The sequence below is a fragment of the Camarhynchus parvulus genome, chromosome 4A (assembly GCF_901933205.1).
Source record: "Camarhynchus parvulus chromosome 4A, STF_HiC, whole genome shotgun sequence".
Lineage (NCBI taxonomy): Eukaryota > Metazoa > Chordata > Aves > Passeriformes > Thraupidae > Camarhynchus > Camarhynchus parvulus.
In genome coordinates, this window is record NC_044600.1 from 15,107,063 (window position 1) to 15,123,851 (window position 16,789).

Genomic DNA, 16,789 nt, shown 5'->3' on the forward strand with positions numbered 1-16,789 from the left:
ACAGCTGCTTGCCCTGCTGAGCTGCCATGGTGGGAGCTGTCCAGAGCTTCCAGAATCCTGCTCCATGCCCTGAACTCTGCCAGTCCCAGTGGATGCCCAGGCTGGAATGGCAGAGCTCAGTGGGGTGGCCTGTAAGGCAGGGATGTGCCCAGGAGCACAAACAGACCCACAAATGGACACAGGCATGGATGTGCACACGTGTGGGGGGACACAGACACAAACAAAGGCACAGGGGCTGTGCAGTGTCAAGGCAGGGGGTGACAGCTGCAGCTGTATCACAGGCCCATTGCCCTCTAGCCTTGGGTAGCAGCACCCAAAACTGGGTGCATGAGCACAGGGCAGGCTCAGGGCTCAGCAGGGACCCTGTGCTGCCCCTGGCCAGAAGATACCCACGAGGTGGGGTGGTGAAGCCAGCATGGCACACTGAGGCACCAGCCTGACTAGGAGGGCTGGCAGCACCCACAGAGTCACCTGTGCCTGGGGGCTGGAGCCTGAGGCTCTGACAGGGACAGCAGCCTGGGAGACCGGGGCAGTGAGTGCCTGTGCTGGGGCCAGAGCAGGAGCCACAGCCCCTTTTACTGCAGGGACAGCCCTGAGAGAGGGCTCCCAGCTCCAGCACAGGGGCCAGAGCAGAGCTGATGGTGCAGGTCCCTCACCACTGACCGTGCAGTGACCCTGCACCACTGCCAATGAACAGCGAGAGATGCCAAAACCAAGCACAGTCCATCTGCCTTAATTAGGTTTGTTTTGGATACTTATGTCAGATCTGATTCAGACCAGACCAAAATCTGGAAAATCATCTCTCATGGATGCAGCCCAGCTTCTGGTCAGGCTTCCTCTGCAGGCCATTGCTGGCACTCCAGGAGGTATTATTTCCAAGGCCTTGACTGTATCCGCTGCTCTGGAACTTGGTGGCACAATCCCTCCCTGCACAGGGCCTGAAAGGCAGGACCATGGCAGGCTGCTGTGCTGGCCCCCAGGTACCAGCAGCACTGTCTGGAACTGGTTTGAAGCACTGCTTCACAGCTCCTGGCTCACAGTGAGCACTGGCAGCTCCAGCTGGCAGGTTTTGGGCAGGGATGTCACCCAGCACAGCTGGCTGGGACCAAGCACTGTTCTGCACTGGCACCAGCCTGGCACCCAGCCCATGACCCCAGGACAGTAGCAGCAAGACTAACAGGAAAAAGCACTTAAAAACATTTAATTTAATAGATTTAAGAATTTACCTTAAAATTACAGAAAGGCAGATGAGGTTGGACACAAGTACAACTACACTGCGGACATCTCACTGACACTTGAGCAAGATATTTACGTCAAACAGCATGGTGAGGGCAGTACCAGTTTGCAAGCAGTGAGTACCAGAGTACTGTGAGTACCAGAACAAGTTGCAGTAAGCCTTCCTGCAGAGCTCCTGCCATGGCTGCCAGGTACAAGTCTGGCACCTGGAAGGCAGGGAGGAGGTGGTGAACACAGCCACGTGGCAGATGGAATGAATACAGATGCACCATCATGTGGGGCCTCCTGTGCACAGAGAAAGCAATTTTCATGGCCAGGGGGCTGTGCTGGTGTCACTGCCCCTCTGTGGGACTGGAGGGGAGCAGAGACCAGCCCTGGGCCACCAGAACTTCCACCCAGCCAGGTGACTTCCCTGTGAGGGGCAGAGGCAGCACATGACCCAGCTCTGCAGTCCTGACACTTTTGCCAGTAGGTAGGGTCAGAGACACAGACACCAAATTAAGGCCTATAATTTCCATACTGTTCTAAGTCCTCAGTTTCCTCTAATTGTACTCCCAGTTAACCTGTCCACAGAGTTCCCAGTCATTGTCCTACACAATACACCCTGTGACTATAATCACTCAAGCTTCACAATATCCAAATAGAGCTCAAGAACATTTCATGCTTTGGTACCGCATGGATTGTCTAGTATCAGTGGAGGTAGTTGGTAAGATAACTGTTTCATGATCATCCAAACCTTAACATACAATGCAAGTATCACAACAAAAAGCAAAAGGATTAGCATCAATAAAACAACACCAGGGTGAAGCACTCAGTTGAAAATTCTGGTAGCTGTAGGCATCCATCTGAAAATAATGTCCCACCATCCATGTCTCCATCACATGATGGATTTCTGCCATGCCATGATGGACAGCAATCAAAGCCTTTTATCCATTCTCCTGGGCTTGTTTCAGCAAGCCTCGGGTCCGTGTGTTGGAACAGAACCTTTACCAGTTCATACAAATGGGAGTAAAACTAAAAATCTTAATTTAAAAAATATAAAAAAATAAATAACTAAAAGCCTATCATTGCAATAAAGTTACAGGTACAAACATTGGAGTGACTACTTATATCTTCAGTAACATTATCCACAAATACAACATCACAAGAGGTTCTCTTGCATCTTGTCGTACACAATCTCACAAAGTGTACCACTGACTTTTTCAGATCCTGGCCAATAATTTGCTGTAGGGTATTTAGTATTACATCCAAAGCAGCCAAAGCTAACAAATTACTATTGTGAATGTTATTCCAAAATGCATCTTGCACAGAAGAATCCAAACTCAATCTAAAAACTTCTTAGAGTCCCCTGAGTCTAGGGTTATCCCTGATGCTCCCTGGTCACGCAAGCATACCACCCAAGAGACAAGAGGTTCCCCTGTTTTTTCCTAAACTGCTCAAATATTTAATTTACTTCATGCTGAGTATAATCCTCTATGAGTATCCCTCCTGATCATTAGCATCTAATTCTACAATTTGTCTCCATGCTGGTCTCACATCTACAAATTCATCTCGGGAACCAACCTCATCAGAATCCACAGCAGCCCAAATATCTCCATTCCATCCATCAGGATCCCACTGCACACCGGCCTCTGCAATCACTGCATGCATTTTCTTGTGCTTCACTTGCCCCCTCCTTTCCTTATACTGAGCTACTCTAACTGCAGCCTTCTCAGCAAGTCTGGTAAATCCATCTTATCACCAAGCAGCTTATTTTGGCATTTTAGCATTACAATTTGATTCTGCAACTCACATCTGTTGGTTCATGTTAGAGCATTTCAACAACTGTTCCTTTTGTTGGTGTTTTGTTTGTTTGATATACTGTTAACAAAATCCATCCTTGCCTTTCCAAATCCACAAGTTCTTTTCCTTTTTTAGTATGTGATTTTTGGATGCATTTCAATACATCCAGCAGTTCAACTTCTTTTAACTTACTTCCCCATTGCTCACATGGTCCTCCAACCTTAGCCCACTTGAGGACCAGTGAACTATATGGAAGTTCTTCCCATCTGGGAATTTCATACAGGACTGGTTACTTTAATTTAGATTTTAAAAGCAACAGTTTGTTCTGACCCTGATGACTATGCTGATTTTGTTTAGCTGGTGAGTAGGGTCAGAGACACAGACACCAACTTAGGGAACAGTGGTATTTACTACGATGGAAAACTGCAAAGAATCACAAAAGGAGAAGCTAAGCAAGGCACCTAACCATGAGCAAAGAGTTGCACAGGGACAAGCTGAGCAATGCTAATCATTGCTAGGAAAGAATGCCTACAGTGATTAAGGAAGATCCATCACACACCATCCAAGCCCAAGAGACACCAGCTCTGGGGGGAAGCTGTCACAGCCAAGGGCTGGAGAACCACGCCAGGAGCTGGGAGCTCCTGCAGTGCCTCCTCCTCTGCAGGCCACGAGGCTCCCCCACTTTGCTGTGACAGCAGCCCGGGTTTTACACTGCTAAACAAACCAGCTGACATCATTTCTAATTTCATTTTCCTGTCAGCTTCCTCCCAAAGCCTGGCCAGGGCTCAAGGAGGACCCAAGGGAGTTGTCTTTGATGCTGTATCCCCTAATTAGGCCAGATGTGGCCTTATGCTGTTTCTAGACACACGTTTTGCCAATAAGTACACCTAACAATACTTTGTTAATGAGTGGAAACATACAACATTTGGTTGGAATATTCATCCTAGGTCAGCTTTGACTCAGGACCTTTTGTTCAGACCTTAGTACTTCACTCTGGGACTCAGTCTCTGCAGGAGAGGGGATGGATGTACTTTCTGGATCATGATCTTGTCCCACAGTGGTGAAGAGGTCCATGAAGCACTGGTCCCCAGGCCCTCAGACCGCAGCAGCCCCAGAGCTGAGGTCCAGCCCAGGATGGTGCAGAGGTTTTTCTGCTGAGGCAGGGGCTGTTTCCGCATTTTTCCCTTCCACGCTGTTCCAAATCCCATAGGCGAAGTAAATAACGAAACCTGCAGGACAGTTTCCATAATGAAATGTGCAATGGTGGCTTGGCAGCACTAACAGACCCCCAGGAGAGACCCGTGGGCACTGCATTGCCCAGCACAGGATACCTACCCACAACCATGCAGATGGCAAACCGCGCCCAGGTGCCCTTATCCAGCTGGACCATCAGCAGGATGTTAATGAAGGTGCTGAGGATTGGCACAAGTGGCAGTAAAGGTACCTACAAGGGACAAGAAGTGCTGTGTCAGCTGTGCCTTGAGGGACCAGGCTGGGCTCGAGGATGCTACTGGCCAATGGCAGAATGCCGTCCCTGCCACAGCCCAGAGCACCCAGGCACTTCCACACTGAGGACTGCACCTCAGAGAGACACATTTCAGGGCTTTCCTGGTGACTGCCTCACAGCAATCCCTGGCAAAACCTGCAATGCCCAGATCCTGATGGAGTCCAGGGGGTGCAGACACCAAGATGCAGGGGGTTGCACTCACTTTGAAGTTTAATCGTGCATTGCTCTGCGGCTGCCTCCAAATGATGATGGTGACAATGAGCAGGGCCACGAGGAGCAGCACCAGAAGCACAACAGAGCCCACATTGGCATCCTTCAGCGCAGCCACATTGAGGGTCAGGACCACGCAGATGACTGTGATCAGTGCAGCTGCAAGATAAGGGGTAGTCAGGAGACTGTATGGCACATGGCCTCCCTGGGGCCCTGAGCCTCACCCACAGCTCTGCTGAGGCACCCACTCCTCATGGCCAGGTCCACCATGCACTGCCTCTAACACCCACCCCAAAGGAAAGGGGTTTGCTGGAGGCACCTCCCAGACCAGCAAGCTGCAGGGAGCCTGTGCTTGGCTGGGCTTGGACCCAGCTCTGACTCTCACCCAGACCTGGCTGAGCCACCCCACTCTGGCTGTACAATGGAGCCATTGACAGACGGATCAAACCCCGCTGGCTGAGCCCAAGCACTCTCAAGGGGCTGGGGACTGCCCTTGCTGGTGTCCAACGTGGGTCAGGCTCATCACAGGGATCTCCCATGACCACCTGCACATCCCTGGCTTAGCACCCATGTCCTCCACCAATGCCTGTGGACCCCAAACCACACCTGTACCCTGCACTTGGCACTCTGCTTAGGGCTCAGCACCTGCTGGCACTGCCAACAGCAACTGGCAACCCGGCCCCTCTCCTCTGCCTGGCATGCTCACCATCCCTTCCCAGCTCTACAGACAGGCCAAAACACCCCAGGCCCTGGCAGGAGGGGACACCAGCAGCCAGTTCCCACAGACTCACCAATGACTGCGACACAGACATAGACAATGCGCCCTGAGAGCACAGTGGGGGTGTCCCCAGGCGGGTTGAAGAGCGTCACCAGGGACAAGGTCTCTTTGTGCTGGGCACTGGCAGCAGTGATGGCTGGGTTCATGATCACTCTCTCCTCCTCCTTCCCATTCAGCTCCAGCATTTCCACGGCCTTCGGGGAGTTCGGCTGTCTGGGCTGGTACCTGAGCAGGTAAGACAAGCTTGCAGCAGAGCCCAAGCAACTTCCTAGCCCAAGGGAACAGTGGGCAGCACCTTCACATCCCTGCTGCTCCGGCAGTGGCCCCGCGACAGCCACTCCAAGGATATGCCCAGAGTCACACACAGGCTCTGGTCAGCAGCCTCCATCTTGGGGGCTTGACACTTCCCCAGGATGCATGCCCCTGGAAAACAGCTGTGGCTACAAGCCCCCAGGACGATGTGAGGAACATCCACCCTGGGCACCGCCAAACACGAGGAGTCACGCACCGGAGGATGAGCACGCACACCGCCACCAGGGAGTAGGCCAGCAGCGTGCCGATCGACATGAGGTCCACCAGGTCCTTCAGGTCAAGCAGGAGGGCAAACACCGCTGCAATGAGGACAGGCAGCATGAGCACAGCTCCAGACCACATGGAGTCAAGATTCCCATCTCTTCCCTCATCCTGGGGACCCGCAAACACCGCCACAAACCACCGCAGGGCTGGGTGTGAGGAGGTGGCCAGGAGCCTTACCTGCGAAGAACCCCGAGACAAAGGTGGCGATCAGAGGGGTCTTTCTGCCACTGTGGATCCGGGAGAGGAACTTGAAGAGCAGCCCGTCCTCTGCCATGGCATGGATCACTCGGGGCATGGGAAACATGGAGCCCAGCAAGCTGTTGTGGAGAGAGATTAGGCAAGCTGCCCACACCTACCACCCAGAAGGGGAAGGGACCAGCTCTGTGCCAGGAGCAGGACAGCAACTGGACAGAGCAAATCCCCAGCCCAGCCAGGTTAATGCTGTCGGTCCCTGGGCTGTGCCCCAAGCAGTGCCAGGAATAGAGCCAGTCCTACCTGGTGGAGAGGGCACAGAGCGAGCCAACAGCAACGGCGTAGCGGGCGGGCTCCCAGCCAACCGCCTTGAAAGCCTCAGGCAGAGGGCTGCTCTTGTTCAGGAGGAAGTAGGGCACCATGAGAGTCAGGGATGCAGAGACCCCGAAATAAGCCACAAAGCAGATGAGGAGGGACACAATGATGCCAATGGGAATGGAGCGCCGCGGGTTCCTGGCTTCTTCCCCTGTCCAGACACAAGAGGCCACATGTGCCCCACTGCACTGCACAGCATGGGGCAAGCACCCCCAGGGGATGAGCCAGAGTAGGGACTTTCCATGGCAGCACAGGACTGGGGAGCAGCAAGCAGGGGCTGTCGGAAAGGAGGGGTCCCTGGCCACACTGCTGCTGCACTGGCAGAAGGAATGGAGCTGCCTGGCAGCCTGGGCTTGCAGCCAGCCCTTGGCCATGCCAGCCCTCCCCCCCCACCATCAGCTCCCTCTCCCTACAGAGCCTGTTGAATGAAGAGCCTCCTTGAATGTGTGCTCAGCTTTGCAAAGGTGTGCTGCACCAGGCTCCCAGCAAGGGGCTCGGCAGCAGGAAAGGAGGAGACTGCTGGGCAGCCCCTGGAGGCAGGGTGGCACAGGCAAGGTCAGGCAGAACAGCCTGTACCAGCCACCCACTAAGTAGATTTCTGGGGTAATGAGAGGAAATTAAGAGAGCTGCCTGTGCTCCAGGAAGCAGCAGTTTTGCATGAACCCAGTCATTTGGAAAAAGGCTGCCTGAGGCTGGGAAATAACCAGGAGACACCAGCAATTCCCAGCACTGTGGCGGGCTCGGCTCAGCACTCAAAAGGCTCCCTGCTGCTCTGGGAGCTGGCTGTGCAGGCAGGGTGCAGCCCTGCTCCCACCATGTGGTGTAATGAGCCACTCTTCCTGGGGCAGGGCAGGCTCTGAGCCCTTTTGTCTGGCCAGCTGAAGACACAGACTCCACAGGGAAACCTCCCAGGAGCGGTGAGACCAGCTGTTTTCCCACACCATGTGGGAGCATCCTCCCCATCAGCTCCCAACCAGCTGCTGGCTGTGCAGGGGAAATGCCCACACCACCCTCACCCAGGGCAGTACCTGTGGTGGCAATGCAGTCAAAGCCCACGAAGGCATAGAAACAAGTGGCAGCGCCGGTCAGCATCCCTTCCAGCCCAAAGGGGAAAAACCCACCAGAGCCAAAAGCTTTTTTCCTGGAAGAAATGCAGGAGAGCAGATACCGTGAGGTGCAAGGACAGCAGGGCCTGTGCCTGCCCTATGCCAGATCCCAGTTGCTCTACTTACATGTCATCCGGCTTGTCTAGCAGTGACAAATTGACACGGCTCTCCTCTGAAAGCTGCCAGTTCTTGATGTCTCCCTTGATGAAGCCAGCAATGATGACAAAGCTCAGCACCAAGAGGTTCACAGCTGTGAAGATTTTGTTCACAAGGGCAGATTCGCTGACACCAAAAGACAGCAGTACTGTGGGGACAGAAGAGGTGAGTGAGGACCCATCAGGCTCCTGTGCCATCGCCCATGGTACCATGGAGCCACTCTCCCGCACACCCACCAGTAAGCAGCAAAATCAGGATCAAAGCAAAGAAGTCTGGATGCTCAGCCAGCACTCCTGGCACGTGCATTGGGATGTTGGTGGCGAAGAAGGTGGAGATGTGGTTGCCGATGATGTTGTCAAACGTTGCACTCCAGGCTCGAGCCACACTGGCCGTACCTGGTTGATGGCAAATCTGTGCATTAGTCTGAGCCCAGGGCAGACTGGCACCAGCCACCCACACCTGAGCACCCACCTCCCTGCTGATCCCACCCCACACCCTGCCCCCAGAAGCCCCCCATGGTGCCAGCACTGGAAGGAGCCCCACACAGGCTGCCTGGCCTCGTACCTATCACATAGGAGAGAATGAGGTTCCACCCGGCTATAAAAGCCCAGATCTCGCCGACAGTAACGTAGCTGTAGAGGTACGCAGAGCCGGCCTTGGGGACACGGGCCCCAAACTCTGCATAGCAGAGTCCAGCCAGTACCGATGAGAAAGCAGCCACCAGGAAGGAGAGGACGATGGAGGGACCAGCCATCTCCTTGGCCACCTCCCCGGCCAGCACATACACACCGGCTCCTAGTGTGCTGCCCACCCCCAGGGATATGAGGTCCAGCGTGGAGAGGCAGCGAGCAAAATGTGTGTCATCGGAGCTCAGGTCCACCATGCGCCGGCGGATCAGCTTCTTCCCAAAAACGGTCATTTTTTCCTTCAACATCTTGTCTTCTCCTCAGTGAAGCTCGGCTGGTGAAAAGCCCTGCAAGAAAAGGGAAATGTGAAGCTCAGTGTCCTTCAGGGAGCAGGACTGGCACTGCAAGGGGCAGAGTAGGCAGTGATGCCCACAGGAGCCTTGCCTACCCTCCTCCCAGCTCACTCATTGGCACCACGCCCCTGCCACACTGGTTGGCCAGAGACAGTGGTGGGGCACCCTCCAAGGCACTGTGGGGCTGCACACGCCCTGCCTGCACAGCCCTTGCCCACAACAGTGAGTCAGGGACGAACCAGTCAGTCCATGCTGGGAAATGCTCATTGCTCAAGCCCTGTGTGGTCTCAACCATAGAGCTCATAGGCGCATCCCAAAGCCTGCCCCCTGCTTCCCAGGCTTGGCAGTCTGGAGATCTTTCAGACCAAAGTTGACGGCTGGTACATTTCTCCAGCCTGGAATGTGGGCAGCAACGATGTGGAGACAATTCCTCCAGCACAGGATTTAGCAGGCTGGGATGGAGCCATTCCTTTGTTGCTTTTGGCATCTCCAACATATTCTCTACAGGGATGCATAAGCAGACAGATACACAGCATGGGTTCCTGGTGCAAGCCCCCTGCCTGCTAACAGTGCTTGGTAAGCAGTCTGCAAGCTCTACAGGCTGTAATCACCCCGAATGTGTGACATCCCCACTTCTCTTGCTAACAGCAACCACCTATCCCCAAAAAGCTCAGAAGATGAGCAACCTGTGAAGCAGGCATCCAGCACAGAGGAGCTGCAAGGAAAGTGGTTCCCAATGCCCATTGTCACAGCTGGCACCTCTGCCCGCACCGAACCATCAGCCACCAGTGCATTCTCCCTGCCGGTTTCTCCCTTCATCGGCAAAATGAGAACACTCCATCCACGTGCCCAGCACCGCATGCCACACTACTGTATCAGCCTAAGCACACAAGGATAACTGTGACCATTTCCATAGCGCATTATCAGGATCACAGCGGCAGCCGCCAGCTCGGCTGTTTCCCCATAACCAGCAAACCATCCTGCTTCTTCATAAACCTCCTCTCGAGCTGGCACGTGTCACATTCAGCCTTTACCCCAAGAGCAACAAGTCCCCCAGCACCAGCACCCTCCTCAAACACTACCTGGACAACTCTAGCTGCCTTCCCCAGCGCTGCTCAATCGTTCCAAGTACCTCCAGCAGCCGGGCTCGAGATCCTCATGGGTCAGGCGGCAGCAGGAGCCTCCCGCTGCATCCCGGTGCCTACCGCAGCTCGGTAGCGACTATCGCATCCCGCCGCGACTTAGCGTCGGTGTGGGGAGCTGTTAGCTCGGGACCACCGCCTCAGCCTCCGGGGGGGCATCTGCGTCCCCAGGAGCGCCAGTCAGGCTCTGTCCTGCCGCGGAACCCGGGTACGGCAGAACTGGAGCGCGGCAGGAGCGGAAGGAGCGGCCGCGCGTGGGCTGGCGGCAGCTGATGCAAGATCGGCACCGGTTGCGCCAAGCGGCTCCAGGTCGGGCGGCAGCGCCCGCCACGCTCACCTGCGGCGCCACACTCACCTTCAGCTCGGCTCGGCTCGGCTCGCCCCCCCTGCGATCCCCTTTAGGTGAACTCAGTTCCGTTTCGCGCCGCGCCCGAGAGCAGAGGGTGACGAGTTCCGCCAGTGATAGAGGGGTATAAAAGGGAGGGCGGGAAGAGATTTCACCCAAAGGCGGGAGGCAGGGCAGAGCCGAGCTTTCTTCCAGCCCCACCCGCCCCCCCGCTTCCCGCGCTCATTTTTGAAAATAGAAATTCCCATGACAAATGTCACGAGGGCGAGGCACGGCTCGGCCGGCGGGATTGCGGCTGCTGCGGGCAAGAGGCTAGGGCAAGGCACCTTGCTCCCTGGGGAAATGCCACGGAGGGAGCAGCTGAGGGTGCCCCGAGCCCAGCTGTGCCATGAGAACGGAGCCTGGCCCGGCCAGCTCGGAGCGAGGCGAGGCCAGCCCGCTGCGGGGGCTGCGAGCGGAGCTCCGCCCGCGCCTTGTGCGGGGCCTCTCCCCGTTCTGGGAGCAACAGGCACTAAGGGATGGGAAACGCCATTCCTGGGAGAACTGCTCGGCAGCCAGGAGCGAGGCACGGGCCAGCACCACGCTGTCCCGCACTCAGGCTGGGAGCCGCCCGTCAGCGGGCAGCGCCTGACGCAATCCAGGGCTGGCGTGTCGTGAGCGCCCGTTCAAAGCGGCAGCGCAGGGAGGTAACCCAGCCCCTCGCCAGCATCATCGACAATGCCCTTTTTTCCTCGCTAGCGAGGAAAAAAGCTTGTCAGTCTCTTGCAGAGCGGAGGGGAGCAGGGCAGGGCAGGCGGGAGCGCTAGGCAGTGCCTCCCCCGCATCCTCCGGGTGGGGGAAACGCCTGGAAACACCAGCTCATGCTTCTAACTGGAAGCGGGGGCAGAGTTGCGTCGCTTCTCAGAATCGAGGAACTGCAGCTCAGCACCCCTGACCCCATGACGAAGTAAGGTCATTACTCTGACACTTCCCACTCATTCCAGGACTGACAGCTGTAGGCAAGGACCCACCTGGGCAGCACCATCGCCGAGAATGGTCTCAGACAGGATAGGCAGCACCACGGGCACAGCAGGACTCCAAGCATGGTCACCCTGTCCCAGACAAGCAGGCACTGGGTACCCAGAACAGCAAGGAGGCAGATTACATTTTCCTATTTCCAGAAACCTTCTTGCAACATCAGGCATTGGGAGGCAGTTTCCAGATAGGAGCATCATCAGGACACCAGAACATGTCTCCAGTTCCCAAACCTCACGTGCAGCTCCACATGTCTTCCCAGTGTCCCATCCTCACCTCCCAGTCTTACTGCTCCCCATTCCCATCATCCAGGGCCCTGATCCAGCAGCACAGGCCAAGGGCTGGGAGCAGGCAGAGGCACGGACCAAGACAAGTGCATGTCTCAACAGGAGCAGCAGGAAGGCAAATAGTGGCAAAGCGCACATAGCCAGCATCAAAGGAGGGTAGGAGATGGCTCCAGCACATAAAGGGAGCCAGAAACCCTGCAGAAACAGAACAACATCAGTCCTTGGATGCCCCCACCACCTTCCACAAATGAAACATTAGAGTATTTCAGATTGGAAGGGACCCATAAGGACCATTGAGTCCAGCTTCACCCACGAGTTCTTCTCTGTTTACAAAGAGCAGGGCACTTTTTTGAGTCAACTCCCTTAACTTCTCGGTGCAGGTACTATCTTCACCATGCAAATAGATGGAACACACAGCATGTTAGGGCTCTCTGCTGCAGATTGTGCCAGCACTGGAGCTGCCCCAGCAACCAAGTGCCAAGCAGGGGTGGGAGACAGCCAACACAGCTTTCCTGTGCAGTCACCCCTGCACACAGACCAGGGCAGTGCCCCAGGAAGGGGTGTGGGCTACCTGTGAATGTGCATTCCAAGGCAGCCAGGAACACCAGCCAGAAATAACAGGAACAGGCCAGCCTTCCCAGCCCAACCTCAGGGCACTGCCAGCACCAGACTCCCCAGTGCCTCACCCAGACACAAGGCAGTGCAAGAAGGCGCCTGCATCAACTGAGCACAGAGAGAAGGCAGCAGAGCAGGGCCAGCATGCAGGAACAGTGAGGGACTGGACTGAGTCCCAAGTGCTGCTTCCCACCATGTGCCCCTAGTCACTGATAATAAAGCAGCAATAAATAGCCAAAGCCTGCAGAAGTCTCATGTGCCATCAGCCAGCATTGGCTTTTCCCACATCCAGTGTGAAGGTGGTCTAAGGAAGAAACCTGCCCATACAGCTGCCTACCACCACCATACATCCAAGCATCCCACCTGGAAGTATCAGTTTTGTTCAGAAATGCTTCCCCAGAGCCACACTGTACCTCCATCCACCAGCACCCAGCTCCTCCTTGTAACAGACCTCAAATCTCTGGCTAAGCAAAACCAGCCATAGCCAAGCACAGACCTGCCCTGTTCGCCCAGGGCACTGCCTCTACCCAAGCAGACAGCAAGCACCACTGCAAAAGACAGCTTTATTTTACATACAAGGAGTTAAAAAATTAATTAACTCAAGAGCTCTACATATATCACTGGCCCAGGGGCTCACACAGCTGGACAATGGCTGTTGTCTGTCCCCATGTCCCAGCTGTCAGTCTCTCTCCAGGTCACCACTGTCCAACACAGCTGCATCTTTCAGACAGATTCCTGGGAAGCAACATCAAAGCAGTAATACTTCTGGCACTCAGCACCTGACCCCTGGGAAAGGCCATGAGCTGTATCCCTCCCACCTCACAGCCCTCAAGGGATCACTGGAGCATCCCTGCAGCCTGCCCAGAAGCGAGTGAGGGAACAGTGAGGGAACATACCTGCTGCTCTGAGCTGAGCCTGCAAGGAGGAGATTGTCTGCTGATAGGCTTCACACTGGGCAGTCTTGTCAGCTGCAGACAGGAGGCAAGAAGGTGTGTGCTCAGCCCATCCTAAATACCTCACACCCAGACTCTCTAGGGCAGCACTGAGATCCTGCTCTACCCCCTAAACACGAATCCAGCCCCACTCCCACAGAGCTGCAGGCCCTGGGCTCCAGGTACAAGCACAGGGGATGTCACCTGGACTACAGGTGTCCTGCAGCCCTTAGAAGAGCCAACTCCACATACCAAGCTCGCCCTTCACTCGTTCCAGCTCTTTCTTCACACGCTCCAGTTCCTGGGACAGCTGATCACCTGCAGACTGGCAAGAGCAGGGTGTAAGTGTGATGCAGGGAGTTGCACCCACCCGACAACACAGCCACAGCACAGCCCATCCTCTGGAGGAGCACTGCAGCCCATCCAACACTCCAAGCTCAGCCCCCTGGGGGCCACTGCCAGGGCACATCCACCACGGGAGCAGTGCCTGGCAAAGGAGCTGCTGTAGGGAGCATCTGCCAGCACCCAGGGGAAACAAGAATGCCTTTGGCTGGCTGCAGCCACAGAGTGAAGAGCCCTAAAACTGCTGGAAAATGCACAAACTTATTTTGCAGGTAGGAGATTTCCTAACTTGGGAGATTCATCTTGCAAACTCTGCACACTCCATCCTGGGACCATGTCCTACATGTCAGGACATATAAAAGCGACAACACAAGCCACATGAAGTTTGCATGTTTCAAAAGGCCCTTAGAAAATCTAGCTGGACAGAAGCCTGCACAGAGAGCTGGTAAAGCCAGGCAAAAAATGCCCATGGACTTGTGTGAACCCCAGAGAAAGGCTGAAACAGCTCAAGTGCCAGCCAGAAATTGGCAGGTCCAGGTCTCATCATCTCCTACTTCTGGCATAGCTGGCCCAAGCCAGAGACTGAACAGTGCTCTATGGTGACAGGACGCAGCTGGCTCTTACCTGCTCAGCAGGGACTGCATCTTCACACCCTGAAGTCAGGCCAGGGGCCAGCTCACTGGACAAAGAGGACTCCACACATTCCCATGTCTGGTTATTTCTACCTGTGAAGAGAGGTGTCAGCATTAGAAACCTGCCATCCTCAGCCCCTCTTCAACCTGGCCACAGAGCTGCTCCAGATCAGGGAAAGACAGAACCTGTCCAAGAGAGCCAGAAGTCTCCCAGCACTTCCAGCCCAACAGCTACAGGCCAGCTACTGGCTTGGCCTGTATGGGTGCTGCTGCATGGCCTGGCTCCCAGCAGCTCTGGGCTGCTGCTGGGAGTCTGCTCTCACAGTGAGGGCAGGCAGCTGCCCGGGCAGGGTGGGACAGGGCTGTCGCAGCAGAGTGGGGAGAGCCTCCTGGCCTCCCTTCCCTCTGCAGGGCTCAGCACTGCGGGCTGCCCAGCTGCAGTTCCTGGGCAGGCAGCACCCCCTGCCTGCAGCACGGGCTGGAACACCCTCAGCCAGGGCCACACCTGGTCAGCCAGGGCCCAGCTGGGGAGCAGCACTGCCCAACAAACAGCTGCCCATGTTTCTCCACACTCCCCCCAACACAAGGCAAGAATCTACACCTCCATACTGCTCACCTGCTCCCAAGACAATGCTTGCTGCAACCAGCCTTTCTTTGCTCTCATCATTTTCCTTCAGCTCTCGGGTCCTATTGCACACCAGCTCCTCTGTAGTTGATTCTGAAGTGACATCCAGGAAAGGAAAATAAAGAGCATCAACCCCTGCTAAGAGACTGACCACGGCCACTCCCTCTCCTATCAATGAGCCTCAAGCACCAGATATGTTTGGATTCTTTGCTGGATGCCTCTCCAGCAAAAGTGGGAAAGGACTTCACCCAGCCTTGCTTGCTTTGCACTTTACCTCCCCTCCTCTGAGCCCAAGCACATGCAGTATCCCCCCAGTCCATTCCCCAGGATGAGCTTTGACCCTGCAGCGAGGACCTGGATGTTCTTCCCATGGCAGCAGTGCCCCTTCTCCCATGACTCTGCAGCCTCTGAGGCTTCTGCCAAGACTCACCTTTAATGAGGCAAAAACGCTTGGAGGAAATCAGTTTTTCCGGAGGCCGCAGTGAGGAACGGGAAGCCACAGTAGGAATTCCTGCAGAAAGCTTTGAGGAGGGCTGTTTACAACTCCCAACCTTGGCAGCAGCTGTAGTGAACAGTAAACACAGAGGCCGCTATTCCCAAGCAGCATCATTGCACCTTCTTCAGGCAGGCCGGGGCTCAGCCAGGTTGCCTGCCCTAGCAGCACAGGCACGTGTGACCCCACAACACCACAGGATGAAGGCTTCAAACTCAACAGGCTGCCAGCCCACACTGGCGGGAGGCCAGACAGTGTTAACACACCCCTCGGGGTACGAGACTATTTCCTAGGCTCCTACCTGTGCCGCTCCCATGGACTCCCCACTCCCCATGCCCTGTCCCCTTCTTGGGCTGCAGCCCAAGCCCTTCCCCTTCTCCCTTCTAGATGCAGCACCGTAACCTACGTGTTTCCCTGCTTCGCGCGAGGCAACCGGCAGGTGCAGAATTACTTTTCACCCCTCTGGCCCGGGGAACGAGTTTGGGAAGGCTGGAAGGCTGTGCCTGCTGCGAAGCCCCGCTGGCACGCTGAAGCCTGGACCTGGCAGGCGACGTCAGCTTCAGCGTGGTCCCTGGGGGAGAGAGGGGGTTCTGCAGGGCCGGGCGGGCGGTGCCGTGCCGGGGCTCCCCGCCGTGACCCCGCTTACCTGGGGGCCGCAGGAGCCGCGTTTCCCAGGCGCCGCGCCCTGTGCCGGCCGCGGGGAGCTGCAGCCCCAGCGAGGCCCGTGCGCGGGGGAGAGCGAGCCTGGCGCGGCTGCGGCCCGGGGAGCGGGCAGGGGTACCGGGGCCGCCGCCGGAGGGCTGCCCGGGCCGCGCCGCGCCCGCCGGGACACAGCGGGCGTGCGAGTGGGGCGGGCGCCGGGGCCGCCGCCGGCCGCGGGCTGCGGAAGACATCCGGGCTCTCCTGGGGCTGGGGCCGGGCCAGGGGCAGCAGCGGCCTCGCAATCGCCCGCGCTCGAGTCTGGGAGCCGCCCGTGGCTCGGTAAGGGCAGCGGCGTGGAGGTGGCGGGTCCGGGGGGCTTGGGCTGCAGCCCGCTCAGCTCCCCCGGGCCCGGGGAGGGCTCCGCGGCCGCCCCGAGGCGCAGGCGGGCGGCGATGGCGCGACACTCCTCCTCGAAGAAGCTGAGGTACAGCGGGGTGGCCGGCGAGCGCAGCGCCGGGACGTGCTGCAGCAGGTCAGGGCAGTCCGGCGAGCCGGGGCCGACCTGCGGCTCCGGCAGCCACATCGCGCCTCGGAACCGCCGGGGAGAACCGGGGAGCCCCGCCCGCCTCCGCGCTGTGCCGGCCCCGCCCGCCTCCGCGCTGTGCCGGCCGTTCTCCCGCCCCGCCCGTGTCCGTCTCCTCCCGGCCGTTCCCCCGCCCCGCCGCTGCCCGCTCTGTCCCGGCAGCTCTCCCGCCCCCTCGCCGGTGACCGCTCTCTCCCGGCGGTTCCCCCGTCCCGGTAGCCCCCAGGACCAGGCAGACA

General features: G+C 56.9%; 2 protein-coding genes across 5 annotated transcripts; both read right to left on the bottom strand.

The window, feature by feature from the left end:
- Positions 1-1,190: 1,190 nt before the first annotated feature.
- SLC7A3 (solute carrier family 7 member 3) lies at positions 1,191-10,518 on the bottom strand. Of its 4 annotated transcripts, XM_030967836.1 has the most exons (13): positions 10,395-10,513; positions 9,980-10,198; positions 8,483-8,891; positions 8,155-8,313; positions 7,889-8,066; positions 7,685-7,797; positions 6,585-6,807; positions 6,267-6,406; positions 6,022-6,124; positions 5,527-5,738; positions 4,728-4,894; positions 4,354-4,462; positions 4,114-4,247 (listed from the first exon to the last, which is right to left on the bottom strand). In XM_030967836.1, the coding sequence occupies exons 3-13, from the start codon at positions 8,850-8,852 to the stop codon at positions 4,114-4,116; spliced, it is 1,908 nt and encodes a 635-aa protein (XP_030823696.1). In that variant the 5' UTR covers positions 8,853-8,891; positions 9,980-10,198; positions 10,395-10,513. The 4 variants fall into 4 exon arrangements, with proteins under 4 accessions (XP_030823698.1, XP_030823696.1, XP_030823695.1 ...); XM_030967838.1 differs by lacking the exon at positions 10,395-10,513 and having other exon boundaries at positions 1,191-4,247; positions 9,980-10,388; XM_030967835.1 differs by lacking the exon at positions 9,980-10,198 and having other exon boundaries at positions 10,395-10,518.
- A 2,328-nt stretch (positions 10,519-12,846) lies between these two features.
- Positions 12,847-16,550, bottom strand: LOC115914991. The gene is made up of 9 exons (XM_030967901.1): positions 16,268-16,550; positions 15,972-16,205; positions 15,732-15,896; positions 15,263-15,394; positions 14,824-14,925; positions 14,200-14,300; positions 13,486-13,558; positions 13,198-13,269; positions 12,847-13,036 (listed from the first exon to the last, which is right to left on the bottom strand). The coding sequence occupies exons 1-9, from the start codon at positions 16,548-16,550 to the stop codon at positions 12,981-12,983; spliced, it is 1,218 nt and encodes a 405-aa protein (XP_030823761.1). The 3' UTR covers positions 12,847-12,980.
- Between the last annotated feature and the right edge of the window lie 239 nt (positions 16,551-16,789).

Excerpts from the sequence above, each read along its gene's own strand:
- SLC7A3 (XM_030967838.1), bottom strand. The coding sequence starts at position 8,852 with ATGTTGAAGGAAAAAATGACCGTTTTTGGGAAGAAGCTGATCCGCCGG. Across the intron at positions 8,067-8,154 it reads CCTGATTTTGCTGCTTACTG|TACTGCTGTCTTTTGGTGTC; the intron begins GTGGGTGTGCGG and ends CTGTCCCCACAG. Across the intron at positions 4,248-4,353 it reads TGCCATCTGCATGGTTGTGG|GTTTCGTTATTTACTTCGCC; the intron begins GTAGGTATCCTG and ends ACTGTCCTGCAG.
- LOC115914991 (XM_030967901.1), bottom strand. The coding sequence starts at position 16,550 with ATGTGGCTGCCGGAGCCGCAGGTCGGCCCCGGCTCGCCGGACTGCCCT. Across the intron at positions 14,301-14,823 it reads AAGCATTGTCTTGGGAGCAG|GTAGAAATAACCAGACATGG; the intron begins GTGAGCAGTATG and ends CTCTCTTCACAG. Across the intron at positions 13,037-13,197 it reads GGCTCAGCTCAGAGCAGCAG|GAATCTGTCTGAAAGATGCA; the intron begins GTATGTTCCCTC and ends GTTGCTTCCCAG.